This window comes from Rhopilema esculentum, chromosome 3, assembly GCF_057945365.1.
Source record: "Rhopilema esculentum isolate cy_ngs chromosome 3, ASM5794536v1, whole genome shotgun sequence".
NCBI classification, from domain to species: Eukaryota; Metazoa; Cnidaria; class Scyphozoa; order Rhizostomeae; family Rhizostomatidae; genus Rhopilema; species Rhopilema esculentum.
The window spans coordinates 1,029,462-1,049,450 of record NC_142817.1 but is presented as its reverse complement, the minus strand read 5'-3'; the positions used below and the strand labels follow the sequence as shown (position 1 = coordinate 1,049,450).

Sequence of the window (19,989 nt, the reverse complement as noted above, 5' to 3'; positions counted from 1 at the left end):
TTATCTGTTACACATTTAAAACTTGTGTTTTTTTGTGTCCAATTACAACTTCAGATTCAATAGCTAATTTCTTAGGGTTTTATGTTGCTTTTTATTTTTTAATTATTTTCTCAAGTATCGACCTTTTTGCATCTGTCGATACTATGTACGTGCGTAGCTACGGAGAATTTAAATTGATTTTCGCTAATTTATATTTTTAGTGTGTTGCTGATGCCAAAGAACAGAACAGTCAGACTGGGACACACATATGGCAATAGATTTGGGCTGTAATGCACCCCAAATAAGAAATTATTGATTCTGTTAAGCAGTTTGTAAGATTTGGATCACAAAAGAAAATAAGTTTTGAAATACGGAAGACGAAGTTAAAGAGAAAACAGCTAGTATTCTTAAAAGAATATCAAAATGAGGATGAAATTAATCTTCTTGTTTTAACTTTGGAAGCCAAAACAGATATAGAAGCCTTTAAAGATGGAATCCAGGGGAAAATTTCTAAGGACCACGCTGTTTGAAACGTCAGAATCCATCCGTGTATAAAATCTATACATACTATAAATCTTGCAACAAATGAAATTAAACTCCTCTTGAAGCTATGGTCACACGTTGGGGATATCTAGACAACCAGTTGTGTTCATGGATCGAACAAGACTTCTGTCGGAATTAGGTTGCCAGTCAAAGTGGCTATGGTTCGTGCAGTTGCGAGCATCCTTGAGTTTTCGAGGTGATACTCAATTCCATCAATCAAAGGGTCTGGTCTCTAGGGCATTGAGGTCTTACCTGTGTGTAAATAAAAATAACCAGGGCCGTCGCGAGGCAAGCCTTTGGAGGGGGGGGGGGGGGGTGGGGACTACAAATTTACTTGATTGAAATAAATTACCTGAAATTCTTAAGTTGCTGTCACAAACCTCTGCAATACATTTTGTCAATCTAACTGTGTGGCATATAATTCTGAACTTTCATTATAAAATGATAATAACGGACTTTCCTAATAGTTTTGCCAAATCTGTATACCGGGACGGGCAAAGGATATAACTACCCTTCGGTTGCCGCTGAAGGAATAGAAACATTTCGAATTTTGATGCTTCCAGTTCCCTGGAAAAAGCACTCTTTTAAGTAAATTTTACTAAAGCAATCACCCTAATCTTATCGAAAATTCTTTTATTTTTGTAAACAAATTGAACATCAGATAAAAACAACTGGTACAATTTCGCCATGGTCTTTAAAAGTTCCATGTTGTCAGTTACTTCTAAAGCTAGGTAACAAGCAGCACTGGTTGCTAATTTAGCTCCCTCTTTCCAACTTAGCATGTCGTTTTAGGGGAAATGGGCACAAGGCACAATTTTACCTAAAGAGGGCCTGGATTTTTAGAATTTGTGCCAATAAGAAATCTTCAAATCTTCAAATCATTAGTTTGTTTACTTTTATTCATATCAAGGAATATCAAATTTAGCCAAAGGTGCAACTACCTTTGCTTGATCCTTTATTGATTTTAAGACATGAAAGTCGCTTATAATATCTAAAGCGTTTCTTCCACTGCAGTGACGGGGTGGCTATGTTTTCCCTGGGGTGGCTAAGTCGATTTTTGCGCCCTATCTATGATTATACTCAGAATACCAGCTTCAGAGTAAAATAACGTAGAGTAAGACGGGCTTCTTAGTTTTTAAATAACGGGTTGAATAACGGGCTTCTTAGTTTTTAACCTCAGTCTATTAGGCGATTTTGGGCGATTTTATCAGCCTAGTGTCATCATAGTTATGATGTATGATATACAAACATGGCTCAAGTTTGTTATTCTTTAGTAGTTATTAAATAGTAGTTCTTTTCAACAACTTGAAAGTTTCAAGCATTGAATCGCACCATTGAATAGGAGAGAGGCGGCGCCACGTAATTGAATCCGAGGTGGGCTAAGAATAATGTTTAGTGCGGAAGCGGTCCGACGCGGAAGAAAATTTTTGAAATCAAGCCTTCTAAAATGGCTAATAATGCATCTCCCAGACCAAATTTGACAAGTTACTATAGCATGTTTTATTAGATTGATTTACCGTGTGCGATCAGTTTTGATGTTCCTAGCCAAATATTACAGGCAAACAATTTTGGCGCCCCCTTATCTCTTCATTTGCGCCCATATTCAGGGGGGCCTTGGCTCCGACCTGAAATCTCCTGATCAATTTTACCTGTTTTTACCTGAAATTTCCTGTCAAGATACTATTGGGGACACCCCCACACCCCCGATCGTGACGCCCCTGTGAATAACTGCTGGACAGTGCAAGCTCTTCAAACTTCTGAAATCCAACTTCCTTTGGTGATACTCTTATATGAGAGTTGTATGGTTATCGTGATTTGGATCAAGAATTCACTCCTGAAAATTTTTTACCAAATGAATAACATTGTGACATTCCTATAGCCCAAATTTGCGCGCCTCAGGGGTATCATTCAAAGATAGCGTTTTGCCATTATATATTAACTTCCTTGGAGTACTGCTCCAACATTTGTGCGTGGTGCTCCTTAATCTTCCTTGCACTTCCTTGACAAAGTCAAACGCAATGTCATTCGCCTCATCAATGACTGTAAGTCTCTTCAGTCTCTTTCTCACAGGCGCTATGACACTGATCTTGCTATTTTTTAAAGGTGGGCGGACTGGCCGGTCGGGCTACCGGGCGATCGCTCGATGGGCCCTTCCGAAATTATTGCAATTTTTTTTCATTTTACTATGAATTGGCAACTTGCATTGTTTGGTAGGGGTCCTCTTCTCTTGCCTTTACACCTAGACTCTCTCGAAATGAGTGGATACAAAATAAATAAAAATATCACCTTAAGGTATCTAAGTACTGAAAAACTGTTTTCCAAAATTTTGGGCCCCATGCAAGAACGCAGTATTCTGGGCCCAGGGCTCACTGTTCCTAATGAAATAATACGATGAAATTACAGATTTTTGACTCAATTTCTAGAACGGTAGATTACTTTAATGCAAACCAGATAGATTTGAGAATATACATCACAACAGCGGTGGGCTCAGCCCCGCTCCTTGTTTGTGCTTCGATCAGACAAGAATCATGTCACGTTTAGAAAACAGTGACAAAATTTTTGCTCCAGTACATGTCTGCCCTTGTAAACTGAACAAGAAAAGAAGACGAGATGCAACTGGAAGACTTGGATGCGTTACAAGCTTTATACTCGTTAGAAGTTTGACATCTAAACAAAGAATGGAATGACTCACTATTTTTAAAGATTTCTTACTGAGAAGATTTAGTAACTGTCTTCTACAGGCAAGACAGGGCTTTTCATTGTTGCATCTAGAACTTGTTTCAAGATGTGTGTGTCGGAAATGTTGCACTTCTCGCTAAAAGTTGAGATTATGGTCTTTGTTTGTCGGTAGTTGTGAAAAAATTATCATTAGGGACGTCACTTCATGTAATTACTGGGAAAGTTTGAGAAGATTGGCTTTACTCGAACAAAAAGAAAGCTAAAGCTGTAGCCTTTTCTACATGCTCATTCGAGAAGGAAATCGTTGCAGAGCATTTTTAAATCGTTGCTTTTTTTTGCTGTACTTCAAGCCTTTTTCGATTTCCTTCTAATTTTACCCAGCTTTGTTTTGTTTCAGTCCAGTTTATCTTAGAATCGGCTGCTATGATTCTGGTTCTCCACCTTCGCATCGCTCGCACCTTTTCCAACTCATTCCTCGTTATTAAACGTTCTTCTTATTCTGACACTTGAAAGTTAATCATAAAACCAACTCAAATGTTTTCCCATTGTTATGTCAAAATCAAGCCACTTTGAACCATGGAAATTATTGTAAAAGGAAGCTAACAAGCATTGCCTAGGATCCTCCTTTGGTCAAACTTGATGTTGTAAATATTTTAGATGCATTTTCTGCCCATCTCTATAATGTCATATTTCCAAACTTTTTCTTGAATTCGGCCAACATTTCTAACCATAGTGGTGGCCTTTACTAAACCCTGGAGCAATCTAAACACTTTGCCCCCACCTACCACCTTCCAATGACGTTTCGCCAGCCCACCCACAGAGAAAATCATGGGCCTATTGGAAAGTCTCAGTCATTCAAGTAAATCTTGATATACAATTTTCCAGTCAAAGCAAAATGCGAGTTTATATTTTTCCGATCACTGGTTGAGCATCCAGGTTAATTGATTGGTCGAGCAGCAGTCAATATGGAAACATCAGTGGTTGGGGGTTTAGCCATCCACCAATCAAAAGTTTAGTGGTAGAAACACTACAGCGATGCTTAATGCAGCCAGATTTAACCCTAGATATTCATACACTATAGAGAAAATAAATTCTCCCTCACAATCTGCCGTTAAATCTCATCTAAAAGTCATTTAGCTAGAAAACGCTAATTTTCCCTAAATCTTGTCAACTATGGAATGCTCTGTTTTATTCAAAATTTCAGTAAGGATACAAGAGCTTTTGAAAACAGGTGTAGTGCTAGGGGGCTAAGGGGTACTTCATTGAGCCCCCGTTGCTCATGCATTTCTACTTTTGGCATTGTTTTTGCCGCCAGAGCCTCCCTTGTTATTTTGATAGCACTACAAACCCGCTTTTGGAGTTGGCTGGGAAGAACTTATGAGACTTGGAAAAAAAGATATTCGTTTTGTGCCAACTAGTCAATTACATTCTAAAAATGAATGCATATGTTATATAGATCATTTAGGCACCCCCCTCCCCTACGGTCAGGAAAATAATCCAATCGAATGGGGTCAAGAAAAGAAATGTAGTCTAGTAAAGTCTAGTGTAGTTCACTGAGTGTAGTTACACAACATCTTGTACATTCGACAAAATATTCAAGACGAGGCTGTTGTTGCTTTGGTTACCGATGAAGCCATTTGCAGATAACAACAATGAAGGCTGATCGTTACCACAAGGCGAAAACTGAACAACCAACACAGAAGCCAGTTTCAGCCACTTATGTTTTACAAGTTTTACAAAATTATGATTTCTCAATAAATTAATAGAACAAATTTAAAGGTATATAAGATAACGTGTAGACAGTGTGAATAATTACAAACACAATATGGAGCATTCATCTGCTCCGCCCAGCTCACGAGGATCATCAAGCTCAAGAAGCACCAGGACAGACAGTGGCAAAACAGGGGGCAGGAAAAGCACAAATACAGAGAGTGGCAAATCTGGGAGCAGGAAAACAACCGCCACAAAGACGATCCCGGTTGAATGTACCACAGAAACAGCGGTTGATCAATTCGAATTGGAAACACAAAGACAAGTAAAAAAGCGGGAACTGAAAACGAAACAGTATGATTATTATATAAAATCAGTCTATGGATCACCAGCTCAGAAAGAGGAAGTCAGGTAGGCTTGTCTATTGGATATGCTGTTTGGCATAAAATCAGTTAACATTATCCTGATAACTGCCGCTGCATAAAACGACTTTACGATGACGACGTGTTTTTCTTTGAAACCGCATAAGTTTGTTCAGTAAAATTTTATCAATATTTTTTTTGGTTCCGATGTTAGTTGGTTTCTTCTTTTGATGCCACAAAAACAACTTTTAGAATATTTAACTTTTGACCCCATAACCTGATGAGTTAAATCTATAACTAATCTATAGTTCAAAGAGATAGGGTATCAATAACAAGTCTTATCATGATACAATGACCTGACGCTAATCTGTAATCCTGCTTTAGAGTATGAATATTTATGTGCTTCAACACAATATTATTAATTTATGAAAAGAATCCAGAGGAAAAGTTGATTAAAAACAGGCTGCTTCTGACTTTAATAGGCCTTAAAATCCAAGGTAAAACTCCAAAATTAACCAAATAATACAACCTGAGAACAATAGCAATTGTCTAAATTTGAATTTGGTTGGTATGAAAAATTTATTGTATATCATACAAAACAATGATCATTGGTAAAAATGAATTTACTTCTTCCAATAACTCTCTAAAACTCTTCAAAAACCTATGAATGATCAGATACTTAAGCTAACAACCTCCAAGGGATGGCTCTAAAGTAGTGATGGTTGTGCCATTTAGTACATCACAATGTGAGACAGGCTGGATGCCCAGCAGACCAAAGAATGAAAGTTATTTGAGTTTATATCAAAATCTACATTAAACTTTTTATAAATCAAAACTTAGATACTTATTCTTACAAAAGATAGATGGACACCTATATTTATTGAAAGAATTAGGCAAGCAAAAAATTCTTGATAGAAAAGAAAATTCACTCTGAATAAGTTTTTCAAATTAACTACTTTAGGAAAGAGCAAAGAGAAGGTCTTCTTACACAAATAAAAAATAAAGAAGAAAACCAGAAGACTGTTTTGAAGACAAAAGTTAAAGAGAGTGAAACAGCAGTGGCATATGACAAGCAATGCCTGGATTCAGACAAGCAAGATCAACAAAAGCGAAAACAATATCTAAAGCAGTTTCGGGATGGCAACAAGCAGGTAATACCAAGATCAGTTAGCATTGACTTATCCTGCATGAAGTTTTACAAAAAGTGGAAGTGAACACTACCCCATTGTGCTCATTTCTTATCATTGAAACATCACAATTGTTTCAAATAATTTTCTACCTGTTCCAGTCTTTAACTTTTGGCCCAACAGTTTCAACTTCTTGTACTTACATGTAATCATTCTTACACAAGCTGCCAAACAAGCACATATCCGCCGTGACACCACCATAAAGGGATTGCTATCTGATTTGATCTTTAAAATTTTGGAAAGACATCGCATTGGGAATAAAACACTTTTTGAGAGGACCAAAGTGAAACAAAATAATTCTAAAATTGAGAAAACAAGAAAATCAGTATCATTGTACAAACTTTGCCATTTCCCCTATTTGCAAAATCTTCATGTGGCTTATTATGTACATGTTTAATTATGTACAGCAGCTAATCATGTTCATCTCTAATAATGAACATTTGCTTATTATGTACAAGTACATTGAAAATTTTTAAGGTCTTGTCCTTTAGAAAACCAGAAAACACCCCTTTCAGAAAATACTTAGAAGAATTCATAAAAGAGTATGATTCATAGAAGAATTCAATTACGATAAAGACACAATACCAAGTTTGAGAATAAAGCTGATCATTAAACAACAAAAAACACCAAGGAACACAAATGGGTTCCCTGTCAAGAAGAACTGCTACCTTCTAAGGATCCTTTAGTGTAGACTTTCCAAAGTTGCATTAGAGTAAACCTATTATTGCAGAAGAGCGGAAGGCTATAGCCCCTGCTAGCCCAATGGTTGTGCAGTGCCTGCTTTGGAATCAACTAAATGCAAAGTATCCATTACTCATTTGAGCAATTGTACCCAATACATCTATGGTAATGAGTTGAGCAAATAGTTAAGGTAGATGGTTAAAAAATTGAAAGAGATGAAAAGTTACCAAAAATCTAAAAATCAAATTAAAATAAAGATGTTAACCGTATGAAGGAAATCAAGAGACTGGTTTATCTTTATAAATTAAAATCTAGTAAATGAATTTCACAAACCTTTACTTCAGAATATATTTGCTCACATAAAATGCTAGTCTTAATTGCTACTCTTCATGTTTTATAGTTGATAGAGCAAAGAGCAGAAGAAAGAAGACGACAAAAGGAAGAAGAAAATAGGCAGGAGAGAGAACTCTTGAAACAAAATCCACTCAACTGGAGTAATACCCTAAGCTGAATATGATATCGTCACTCAAACAATAACTATTTGAAAACACAAGGTTTCTAGATGTGGAAATGTCAACATTATATGAGATAAGCATATAACATTGTGCTGTACAATTGAGATTTGCATATAGTAAGGTAAAATTCATTTTTTTGTACCAATAAGTGAGAAAAAATTATTTTTTTTACTAAAAATTACTGATATGGCTTTCCCTTCAAGGCATGCTGTTGAGATGTTTGGTCTTTCATAATTGTGTAGAAAAGCCATTTAAATTGCCAAGAATAAAATAAAAAAATGAAAGTCACATCACACTAATATACCAGAAACAATTATTATCATTTTATTTTATTTCCAGTTTTGTACTATTTTGTTTTCATTTAAAACAGTTTAGGTGGAAGTGTCCAATAAGCGTTTTTATGTTATTCTTTTTGACAATGATTTCTGAAGAGCCCCCTTAACCAAGCACTAACTCAAAAGGACTTTTTACTCCATCCACTAGCAATTTGTAGTGTCTTTGTTTCTTAGCTACTTTTTGGTGGTTCTTAACTGAACAATAACCACAACATTTTGACCTTTTTTAGAAAACGATTGATTGATTCATTTTTCTGTTGTTTTCATGTCAACATCCTGTGGCTCTTCATGTTGATTCTCATTTGGTGCTTGATCTGAAAATAAACATGATGTTGAAAAACAATAAAAACATTATGTACCAATTAAAGTAGCAGTTACAAGGCTTTTTTAAAAATGCAGATAGTAAAATTGCTAAAACATTCACACCATTTCGATTTAACAGGCAGCGTTTATTTAATTAAATTTCATCCTTTTTGATTAAATGATAAATAAAGGCATGATATGGGAGTGGTCACAAACGTTTGTTTGGAACAAATTTTTTCACGAAAATCTTAAATTTGATAAACTACAAAACAAATTTTTTGAAAAAATTATGTAGTATCATATTTATAAGACTTATCCTGTTCCTAGAAAAATAAAAAATCCATACATGCCTTATGATGTGAAAATAGAGAGGAAATATAGAGTCCTGTTGCCATGAGCTGGTGCACTATTAGCATATTCTGGTTATCTTGTTTGAACAAAAGTTTATAAAAAATCTACTTACTATTAAAAGACACTATCATGTATCCTCTAAACGTTGTTTTAAATTATTCTTAAATTTACTCAATTTGCTTTCTGTACAATCAACATTAACATATAGAACATTGTGCAAAAGAAATGTAGGTTCGTCGCCATACTGGTGTACCCACCACAAACCCAAGTGCGTCAGCGCAGGGGCGGCGCCTGCCCCAAAATAGTGGGTTGGACAATGAAGGGGTGGAGCTGATAAAGGAGTCTGGGTGAGAAACTGGTGCAGCACTGTAAGGGAAATCATCCTCGTTATTGACAACCAAGTTAAACATATTTTTAAACCTTCAATAGAAGAGTTAAATTTCATAGGCAAAGATCTACACATATAAAAACTAATTTCAGAGTTGAATTTTTTAGCTAGCACAATGGTTTTAAACTTATCAACAAGGCTTCTTTTGTCTATTTTATCTGCCATATCACGATCGATTCTAATTTGAACAAGGTTTTCCAACCTTTCGTCTGACATTGAGGCTAAAAGGTGATGCTGCTGTTATAGGTGGGGCTGCAACTATACTATCAGTGGCGGCTCTTGCTAATGGGCATCTGGGGCAATGCCCCCTCAAAAAGATTCAAAGGAAATCTATGCTATTCATATTTAATTTTGAAGATAGTCTCACTGGGGTTAATTATATAAGTTTGTATCTCTTCTAGAAAAAGCTCCTTGCTATCCCGTCTCGTCCTTAGCCTCGCTTCTGGACCGCTAGTGTCTTGAGCGATGATGTCATTTTACGGGCATTTTTTGCCCCTAGCCGACATGCGCACAAGCTAATTTTCGACCTCGAGCATTGCGGAACGCGGCCTGTGATTGGCTTATTTGGAGGAATTCGGGGCAAGAAAAATTTTGCCCATAAAATGACATCATCGCTAAACACCAAACATCTATATATGCTTTTTCTTCTGCGCTCCTTTATAACAGGGTACTGAATGAGAAGGAATACAATGGGCAGCCCCCCCCCCGCCAATATGAATTTCGTTCCGACGGCACTGTTACAGCTTAAACAAGTTTGGGTACAAGTTCTAAAGTTAATTATTGCCAAAACATTTAACAAAGGAGAAAGGCAAATATCACACTCTAAGAACCAACTGTTTAGCATGATAAAGCTGTGTTTTATAGGTCATCTTCATTTTAGTTTCTCACTATTTACGAAAATGATGATCCAACACACTATACTATATGTCAGCTAAGATCTGAAAAGGACCGTAACTGACCATCAAAATGGAAAAGTTCCGATCCCAGAGAAGAAAACTCACATCCCCTTATGTTTTAATCCAGTTTTGTAAAAATGAGAAAGTCTATCTTTAAAAAAGCGGGGTGGACATGTCCACCCCAGTCCACCCCGTGGCGCCGCCCCTGCGTCTGCACCGCTACCAAGACTATGGGTGTCAGAATTTGTTTATTTGTAACCATTTAAGTGACAGCATAGAACAGCTAACTATTTTGTAAAATGTTTACATATAATTCTATTCATCAAATACTGTACAAGGGAATCTTAAAAGTGGATACAAGCCATTGGGCTAGGGAGGGGGGCTGCAGACCCCTAACATTCGAAATCTTTTTTAAATCAACCTCAATCGGATAATAGTCTTCCCTAAGTCCAGCAAAACGTTTTCTAAACAATGGAACTTTTGTCGGACAGCCCCGTAGATTTGTTCTTCCCAATCGCTTATGCTCTCGCATGTGAAGACGTCTGTGTATTTTGGGAGGTGCACCACTATGGCAAGGTGTGGAAATTAAAAAGCGATCTGAAAAAAGTCCCAAGACTTGATATGTTCAACGCTTAAGGGAGATGCAGAAATATTGCAGTTATATTTATATCAAAAACAGAAGACAACAAATAAAACAATATTTTACCCTGCATGGAAAATACAGTCTTAAAATGAATGGAACTCACTTTTCAAATTCTGCAACCAAACTTCAAAATACAGTTGAGAAATTATCACATGTAGATCAAACAACGCTTGGAAGTAAAAAATATTGAAACTGCGTCAGCAAATTGTTTTCACGCGTATTTTATGGCAAACCTCAACTTTTATCGCCTCTTCTTCAAACTTTAATACGAGAGGTTCAAAAATCAAGATTCGACTAGTGCACCAGCCCATGGAGACAGGACTCTAGTAATCATTTGATTGTAGCCCAAGATATTCTTCGTTGTTCCTTCTCTCTAGACTCTAAGATCCTGTTATCTATAAAATCATAAATAGATGAAAGTACAAACCCTCTTTTGGCTGCAAACATGACCTTATTGCCTCTAGCTTTCTTGTTGTGTGACACTTGTATTTTAGCTTCATTTTCCCATCAATTTCTGCAAATTATGATTGATAAAGGTTTATATGAACAGTCATACAGCTTTAAAACCAAAAAATAATCTAAATAAAAGGCTTTTCTTGACTTGGATCATCAAAAAATTTTATGTAAAAATTTTGTCACATAGGGTTTTAAAATTAAATATAATGCACTGTGACTGCGACACAATAAATAACATTTTGAAAAGAGCTTTTAAATCCTGTTATAGTTCACAAAATAAGAACAAACCACCTTAAGACATAGAACTCAACTGATGAAGAGTATCAAAGAGTCTTTTCATAAGGTATGTTCTGAAGATTTCGATTGTCTACTTCATTAAATCTCTGCATCAAATTGGATCCCATCTATTTAAATTAATTAACCTCCAGGTAGCTAAGTTGACTGTTGACCAGTGCCGTCAGAACAAAAAATATATTGGGGACTGTCCTTTGTTTTCTTTCTCATTCAGAACCCTGTTATAAAGGAAACATACCACAATTTAACAATTACTGGGGGGCTACAGCCCAGTTCCGACAGCCCTGTTAACATACCAAACCAAAGCACCTTTTCTTACAGAGCAACTCTGCTTGCCGAGTACCAAACTAGGCACCTTTTTTAACTTTTTTTCAAAGAATGGAATTTCACCTCAATTCATCAACAGATTAGCATGTATAGAAAAATACCTTTTTCTTCAAAGAAAACAGCAGTTCCCACAGTATCTGGAAAAAAATTATCTTTGTGAGCAAAACAAAGAAAGTGGATTAAGCATGGGTCTAGTCATGTTGAAGCAAGATAGAGTAATGCAAAAGAAACTGAGAGCAACAAACATGATACAAAGCATTCATTTTCAAAACCTTTAATTCTATACACCAATTCAATTTACAGCCATGTTGAAGCAAGAAAAAGTAAAATGCAAGACAAACTGAGAGCAGCAGACTTTGAATTGGTAATTTTTTAAAATGTTAAAATAGTTGATACTAAGCATTCATTTTCAAAACCTTCAACTGCTATCATCTGAGCAGCTGAAAAGTTCAAAAACTCACAAGAGAAAGAATTTTGACTGACAAAAATCATGACATTCACAAGAAAAAGAATGTTAATTTTAAAACCACAAATTAAACCTTTCAAACTGAAATATTTATCTGCAGAAACTTCCTGTAAACAACAGTAAGTAATACAAAGCAAGTTTTAGCATTCAAAAATCACTGGCATATAGGTCAAGGTCAAATTTTCATACGTATTTTACAGAGCTAGAAACTCAATAAATATGCCAAGATATACAAGAATGGAAAATCACTTGATCGAGGAAATATCATGAAATTAAATACTTTCAAATTTCAGAAAGGTCTAGCAAAGGAATTGGAGAAAAAAGAGATTAGAATCAAAACTTCTAACCTTTGAAAAAATGTTATTCTTTAAAGTGTAAGTCTAAAGTATAAGTCTAAAGTAAGGTTTGCTAAGTATCAAACATTTAATTGTTAAGCATAATATAGAACCAGATAATCATTTCTATCTTATAATCAATCAATTGGGTGTACTAAATTATAGCTTACCATTATACTCTCCTGAAAAGACATAATGATTCAATTTTAGGACTGGACTTTCTGTGTCTGCACCCTACACATAAATGAAAAGATACACAAATGAGAAGAGAGTTTACATAAACAATACATTGTACAAGTTTGCAATAGTACAAATTGATACCATTAGAAGCGTCTTAAAACAGAGATAAATCAATATGTAGATAAACAGGCCACCTAAAAACAGTTTTGATAAGAGCCTCATAATTTTCAACTCTATCCGCTCAGTCTTCAAATAACCTGGCAAAGTTTCACAGTACAAATCAGTCAATGTTTTTAAGTGATAAAATGTGAGAGCTAAACAAATTTAAATTCCTTGTAACATATAAATATGCTATGACAATGATCATAATCACAATTTTCAAGTATCAAAAATTATAACTTTAACATCCTTACAATTGTATCAAGTATCAAAAGTTTCTAAGATTAATTGTTTTGCACTATGGTTTCTAATGTTCCTAGTTACTATTTTTTCAACTCAAATGCTGCAGAGACCCCAGTTGAATGAGAAATATAAATTCATGGCATTAAATTTGTCTACCCCAAACATTAATTCTCGTATCCTTATGGACTGGCTTCAAAACTGACTTTGAACAAATTGAACTAATTAAACTTGTTAAAGTAACAATAACTTACCCAGACAAATGAATTTTCTTTGGTGCAATTTTTCAGATGATCTGTCTCTATTAGACCTTGCAGTTCAACTAATACATATTGCTCCTAAAACGTATTTCAAAGAAATTATTTCACATTGACCTTAATCATACCTGAAAAAATAGCTCAAGCATGACATGCAGCTTTTACTTATCTAGGAGAGTTATTTAAGTTTTTAGAAACTAATGTCAAACCAGGGCCTAATCCAGGTAACTTATGCTAGAGATATCTGACACAAACTTTGTAATTATATTGGCATATTGGTGAAAACCACAGAATAGTGATTGCAGAAAGGGCCACTTGAAAGTACATGAGCTAGATTTATTGAAGCCTGGATTTTTTATGCATGCTAGTTTATTTACACTCTCTATTCCATGGTAAAACAAAGAAAACTTAATAGGTTGGCACTAAGGTGAATTGGTTTGCTGCTTGTGTTTAGGCTAATGTACTCCAGTTTGGACTTCATGGCAGCTGAACACCCGAGTGATGAACATGGCTTGGGTGTGGCTTTGGGTGTGGCTTAGATTTATAGGGTTTTCTAAAAATCGCAAAATGACTTTCAAAATTTGTTTACAAAGGAGCTTGGAAAAAGTGAGTGATCCTCTTGAGATCAGGGCTGCCAGAAGCATCTGTGCCCTTGGGCAAAACTGAAAGACGTGGCCCTGCAAGCAAAAGGAAGCAGAAAATTCTTGTGACCAAGCCTTAAATTTACCTTGTACTTTTCAAAATAATTCTCACAGTCATCTTCTTGCAATCCTTTAGAACGATTTACAATTTTAGGCCCTTTTTGATGCCGCATTTCCCCTGCCTCAGCTTGAGATCATAAATCAGAATTTTTTTTATTTTTGGCCTTTTTTGAAAATTCTTTCTAAAATTATTCCTTTTATTGCTAAAACTATAGGAATTTAAATAGCAGTCACTGATGGTAGTTTATTTTCAACTTTCAATCAATGAATTTCCCTGTAAGAGAAAATTAATCCAAACTGTATAAAATGGAAAGATTCAATAATCACTGGAAAGTTAGATGCACGCTCAAATCGTCACACTTATCACAAGTGCACTCTTGCACTCCTGGGTGATAGCTTGTACATTCCCGAGATCTTGTCAAAAACTGCCATGAAATCGAGACTTTAGTGTATGACCTATAGCATAAACAGCTGTTGTTGGCTAAAAGATTATAAGATTCTATTATGTCACATCAAACATCCTTTAGGTTTTAGCATTTAGCTGTAAAACCTTTCAAAAAGCTTCATAATTTACTGGCAAACATCCTTATGAGGTTTGTATGGAATCCACTCTCTGTTTCAAAAGAAACAAATAATTGTGGGTTTGCCTTTCAAATATTGGTATGCATAGAGTATGACAAGTTGGGCAGGCTTAAAAGTTCAGGGATTGAACTTTGAAAGGAAAGAATAAATTTGTTTGAAATAGCACATTATTGTTTATCAGCACAATTTCATTTCTTGTATTTTCATTGTAGTAATTGCCGGGTCAAATTTCTGGTTTCAAACTAAGTTACACTGCCTTTGACTCATGTCAAATAAAACCAGCCTATTCTCAGTCGAAGTTCATTTTTGCTCTCTGCAGTATGTAGCTTCTTGACAATATAACCAAAAGAAATAGATAAAGCTTGGGCCTAAATGCATAATTCCTTGCCTGGTTTGGTACCCATATCTATTATTTGGTTTAATCTAACTTTGTCTTTAGCAGCTATAAATTAAAACCTTTCTTTGAGAAATAATGTTTTATCAAATACCTCTTCTTCCCATTCGTCAGATGAGCTGGCCATCTTATCGCTTTATCTCAAACATTCCCTACTGTTAAAATTGAACGTCAACCACAACATCGGCCATCAGGATGTAAAATTTGGAGCGATGTTGGGCCGGAGCCGTCGCTCTCATGCAAATGGTACCCCTCATGTCAAATATGTACCTGACGTGTCGAATTTTCAAACGCGAAAAAAAATATAAAGATACCAATAAAACCAACAGATGATGATATTCATGTATTCGGCAACTCTTCTTTATCCGTTTTCACTTAATATCGGGGTTATTGCCGATCGTTTTCTGTCAATATTCAGTAAAGTAAACCAACCACTATAGGCCCGGTGAACACAAAACAAAGCTCCCACGACTAAGTGTCGAGTCTTGTTCAGAAAGGCAGGGGATTCCCTGTGTATCAGCAATGATTGCTGGGGGGTACGGTCAAAAATTAATCGAATTTATCTTCAAACACGTAATTCGAAGAAACGAAAACACTCAATGAAACGAAATGTGCTACAAAGAATACAAAGTATCATCAAATACGTGTGTAATAAGATTGGTACCACAAAATAAATCAGAATCTAGCTTTTTTCGCTCCGCCACCAAGAGACGTTAGAGACTTAGTCTCTGGAAGCGTCGGCTCCGTGTACCCCTCCTGTCGAATTTTGGAAAACTTGCCAAAATGCGCCGCTTCTCAAGTTTATGAGAAATAATATCAAATAAGTGTGTAATAAGATTGGTAACACATTATCTTGATCAAAATAAATCAGAATCTAGCTTTTTTCGCTCCGCCACCAAGAGACGGTAGAGACTTAGTCTCTGGAAGGGTCGGCTCCGTGTACCCCTCCTGTCGAATTTTGGAAAACTTGCCAAAATGCGCCGCTTCTCAAGTTTAGATGAAATCTAATATCAAATAAGTGTGTAATAAGATTGGTACCACATTATCTTGATCAAAATAAATCAGAATCTATGACGTTGCAATGGAGATGATGAGCAGGGGGTATCGTTCAAGAAAACTAGAGTCTCTAAAAGTGGGTCCGAATCTGTCATATTGGGCACCTTTTATAGGTAAACAGAGTAGGATAGCAAATGTAATTTATAATTCCGAGCACCTTAAAGTTCATAGGGATGATGAAAATGTTGAGGTGGAATGTAGAGAGATGTCCGAAGAGCGATTGCTGGAAACACTGTTTGAGAGCTCATCCAAGGACGTAAGATTGCTTGCAAGAAAATTAGGTGTGTCCTCAAAAGGAACGAAACTCGATATTATAAATCGCATCAAGACCGGTCTTGGTAAGAACAACGTTAAATTTAACAAAATTTTTCGGAAAATGTTTGGATTTTCTGGTGGTTGGTTGACAGTAGCATGTCGTCACGGAATAATTTACGCACTCAAATTCTTGCTTCGCTCTGAAAGTCCAAGAGACTATATAGATATTTTGCGCGGACTGAAACACAGGCCAAATATATTTATAAATGACATGGCCCACATTGTTGCTGCATTTGGCAACAGAAATTTTGACGGTTTCTTTTCACCAAACGAAGGCCGTGCTGCAGAGGCTACTGAGGAGAACGTTCAAATGGCGAATGAAGGAGCCCTGCAGCTATCCTTTCCTTGGATTAATTCATCAGCAAAGCAAGGAAATGATGCAGATGCTAACTGTCATCCAATCACCGGTAGTGCGCACCATTTGGCCCTTTTTGACCGACTTCATGAGAGAAATAGCTCTAATGAAGTTGAGGCACTGCGAAGAATAGCTTGTATTAATGAGCTCTGTGGTCAAATTAATAGTCAAGTTGCAGAACAAATTCACGGCTCATTCAACCTAAACAGATACTTTCTCAATAAAATGTCTCCATCTAATCATATATTTATGTTCCGTTCAATCATTGATTTGACAAACGAAGCCAGGAACCGGCAAGTTATTTCTGAAATGGAAAAAAGAACAAGACTTGTTGCTAAATACGACAAATTTGGTCGTGCAATTCTTGCCCATTCGAGAGAAGAGGACCAATTTGATGACGATCATAGCTCAGAAGAATCCGTTGACAGATCCTTCGTTGGGATAACATCTATAGATCCAATCCCATGGTTTGACGAAGTTTCATTTTCTAAGGCAGACCAAATATCAAAACCCGACTATGAAGAATTTGTCAACGGATTTGTCCAGGACGGCATACGCCGGAATCTTTCTTCATCTCCAAACAAAAGTTTTGAAAACCAGCTAAAAAATAGGTGTCCGCAAAATATCAATATCTCTATAACAAGTGATATCGAGCCTGAAGATACAAAGGGGCCTATTGATGATCTTTTCCCATTAGACGTCGAGGAACCCCTTGATTTTGACAATACTATTGTATTATCTGATGATGACCTTGACTGCGGTAAAGTTATTGATAGTCATAACGTGGTTCTAGATTCGGCAGCGAATATTCGCTCGTTTGATACCTCCCCAAGTATCAATAATATTGAAGAACCAGGGGCTAACAGTGCAAAAGTTGACGAATGTGAAATTAATCTAAATGAAATTGAATCGGGTTTACCCCTGACTTGCTCTGTCATTAATGCTGCAATGGATATCTTGCGCCATCAGTTTCCTAGTCTAGGGGGATTGAGCCCCATTTGTAATCTTAATAATATGTGGGGCAGCGGCAGAAGTTTCGTCCAAATTATTCCCTTCAATGATTTAGGGGATGGATGCATTGAATGGGGCACCCTGTCAAATGTCTTGTCGTCTAGAACTATTTTATTGTATGACAGTCTTGTAAGAAATCATTTGTCCAAAAACAAAAGAGAATGTAAATACGATATTTCTGTAGAGGGTTATGCTGCAAGACTTAGACATCCAAAGAAAGATAGCTTCGAAATTCACGTTGCAGATACCACGTCATCATTAAAAAATGCAGACAACGGAATAGCTGCTATATTTTATGCACTCAGTCTTTGCAGGAAACTTGACCCACAGGTAATCTATTACAACTACAAAACTTTAAGACAGGAACTCTTCAAAGCGCTAAACAGAAATAGTTTCGAAGGGGTACAGTTTGCAGACTCGCCCCGGGAACCCTCTGGTACGAAGTTTGTCATAAAACCAGTTCTGTATTGTCATTGCAACTTACCTGACTTGAAGACGAAAATGATATGCTGTGAAAAATGCAAAGCCTGGTATCACAATGATTGTGAGTCAGATATTAATTCTTCGCCGTGGCTTTGCAAGAAATGCAAGCATGGTCCAAAAATAATCACAGTGCATGATAGCGACGAAAATGACAATTTGTCCTTACAAGAACGGTCTCGCGGTAAAATGAAGATCCGCAGGGGAGTCAAGGGTGGGATTAAGAAGAAAAGGGAAGGAAAAATAAAAAAAAAGGCTTCATTCAAAGAACTTCTTGCCAAGGTTCAGTTACGCTCCTTAGATGAAAGCTCTCAATCAAGTGATGGCAATTTTTGAAAAGAAGAACCGATTTTTCTTCTAGATAGGCGGATGAAAGTTAGTTTAAATCTATATCAAGCGTAAAATGTACACGTCCTACAAACCTTCGTTACTAGAATGTCAAGACGCACAGAGGCCTGTTTCCGTTGCACATTAGCGCGCATAGATTTGAACTAAACAATGTATATCGAATCTCAGATTATCTTACCTAGTAGAAACATTTGATGTCCCTAAGAAATAAGCTGGCTTCTATCAATAGCCCGTATACAAACGCTTCTATCGTTACAAGTATTTATAAATGCGACTATGAATCAGATATTCTAAGCTTAATTAGGATTATTATGTATAATTTATACCCAATCTTAATGACTCTTGATTAACGACACTGCAAAATTCTTACTGTAAATAACGTTTTCGACATACGTGTAAGTGGTCTTTAGTAGTCGCTGAAATTCCTGTATGCTAACAAAACATTAGAACATTGGGAAAATCAATCTTTCTGGCTATAACCTCTCCTCGTGACGAGAAATTGTGTTACCAATCTTATTACACACGTATTTGACATTAAATTTCATCTAAACTTGAGAAGCGGCGCATTTTGGCAAGTTTTCCAAAATTTGACAGGAGGGGTACACGGAGCCGACCCTTCCAGAGACTAAGTCTCTACCGTCTCTTGGTGGCTGAGCGAAAAAATCTAGATTCTGATTTATTTTGATCAAGATAATGTGGTACCAATCTTATTACACACTTATTTGATATTAGATTTCATCTAAACTTGAGAAGCGGCGCATTTTGGCAAGTTTTCCAAAATTCGACAGGAGGGGTACACGGAGCCGACCCTTCCAGAGACTAAGTCTCTACCGTCTCTTGGTGGCGGAGCGAAAAAAGCTAGATTCTGATTTATTTTGATCAAGATAATGTGTTACCAATCTTATTACACACTTATTTGATATTATTTCTCATAAACTTGAGAAGCGGCGCATTTTGGCAAGTTTTCCAAAATTCGACAGGAGGGGTACACGGAGCCGACGCTTCCAGAGACTAAGTCTCTAACGTCTCTTGGTGGCGGAGCGAAAAAAGCTAGATTCTGATTTATTTTGTGGTACCAATCTTATTACACACGTATTTGATGATACTTTGTATTCTTTGTAGCACATTTCGTTTCATTGAGTGTTTTCGTTTCTTCGAATTACGTGTTTGAAGATAAATTCGATTAATTTTTGACCGTACCCCCCAGCAATCATTGCTGATACACAGGGAATCCCCTGCCTTTCTGAACAAGACTCGACACTTCGTCGTGGGAGCTTTGTTTTGTGTTCACCGGGCCTATAGTGGTTGGTTTACTTTACTGAATATTGACAGAAAACGATCGGCAATAACCCCGATATTAAGTGAAAACGGATAAAGAAGAGTTGCCGAATACATGAATATCATCATCTGTTGGTTTTATTGGTATCTTTATATTTTTTTTCGCGTTTGAAAATTCGACAC

The 19,989-nt window shown here is 36.4% G+C and overlaps 2 protein-coding genes across 2 annotated transcripts; one reads left to right on the top strand and one right to left on the bottom strand.

Annotated features, from left to right (window-relative positions):
* Positions 1-4,828: 4,828 nt before the first annotated feature.
* LOC135692618 (uncharacterized) lies at positions 4,829-8,937 on the top strand. The gene is made up of 3 exons (XM_065210812.2): positions 4,829-5,322; positions 6,235-6,424; positions 7,542-8,937. The coding sequence occupies exons 1-3, from the start codon at positions 5,027-5,029 to the stop codon at positions 7,650-7,652; spliced, it is 597 nt and encodes a 198-aa protein (XP_065066884.2). The 5' UTR covers positions 4,829-5,026; the 3' UTR covers positions 7,653-8,937.
* LOC135692619 (general transcription factor 3C polypeptide 6) lies at positions 7,004-15,506 on the bottom strand. The gene is made up of 6 exons (XM_065210813.2): positions 15,058-15,506; positions 13,284-13,367; positions 12,621-12,684; positions 11,751-11,786; positions 11,000-11,086; positions 7,004-8,305 (listed from the first exon to the last, which is right to left on the bottom strand). The coding sequence occupies exons 1-6, from the start codon at positions 15,088-15,090 to the stop codon at positions 8,238-8,240; spliced, it is 372 nt and encodes a 123-aa protein (XP_065066885.1). The 5' UTR covers positions 15,091-15,506; the 3' UTR covers positions 7,004-8,237.
* Positions 15,507-19,989: the final 4,483 nt, after the last annotated feature.

What these genes read in the sequence shown, in the direction of transcription:
- LOC135692619 (XM_065210813.2), bottom strand. Translation starts at nt 15,090, where the DNA reads ATGGCCAGCTCATCTGACGAATGGGAAGAAGAG. An exon ending in AAGAAAATTCATTTGTCTGG is followed by an intron (nt 12,685 to 13,283) that starts GTAAGTTATTGT and finishes ATTTATGTGTAG; the next exon opens with GGTGCAGACACAGAAAGTCC. An exon ending in TGTTTTCTTTGAAGAAAAAG is followed by an intron (nt 11,087 to 11,750) that starts GTATTTTTCTAT and finishes CATAATTTGCAG; the next exon opens with AAATTGATGGGAAAATGAAG.
- LOC135692618 (XM_065210812.2), top strand. Translation starts at nt 5,027, where the DNA reads ATGGAGCATTCATCTGCTCCGCCCAGCTCACGAGGATCATCAAGCTCA. An exon ending in GCTCAGAAAGAGGAAGTCAG is followed by an intron (nt 5,323 to 6,234) that starts GTAGGCTTGTCT and finishes TAACTACTTTAG; the next exon opens with GAAAGAGCAAAGAGAAGGTC. An exon ending in TTCGGGATGGCAACAAGCAG is followed by an intron (nt 6,425 to 7,541) that starts GTAATACCAAGA and finishes CATGTTTTATAG; the next exon opens with TTGATAGAGCAAAGAGCAGA.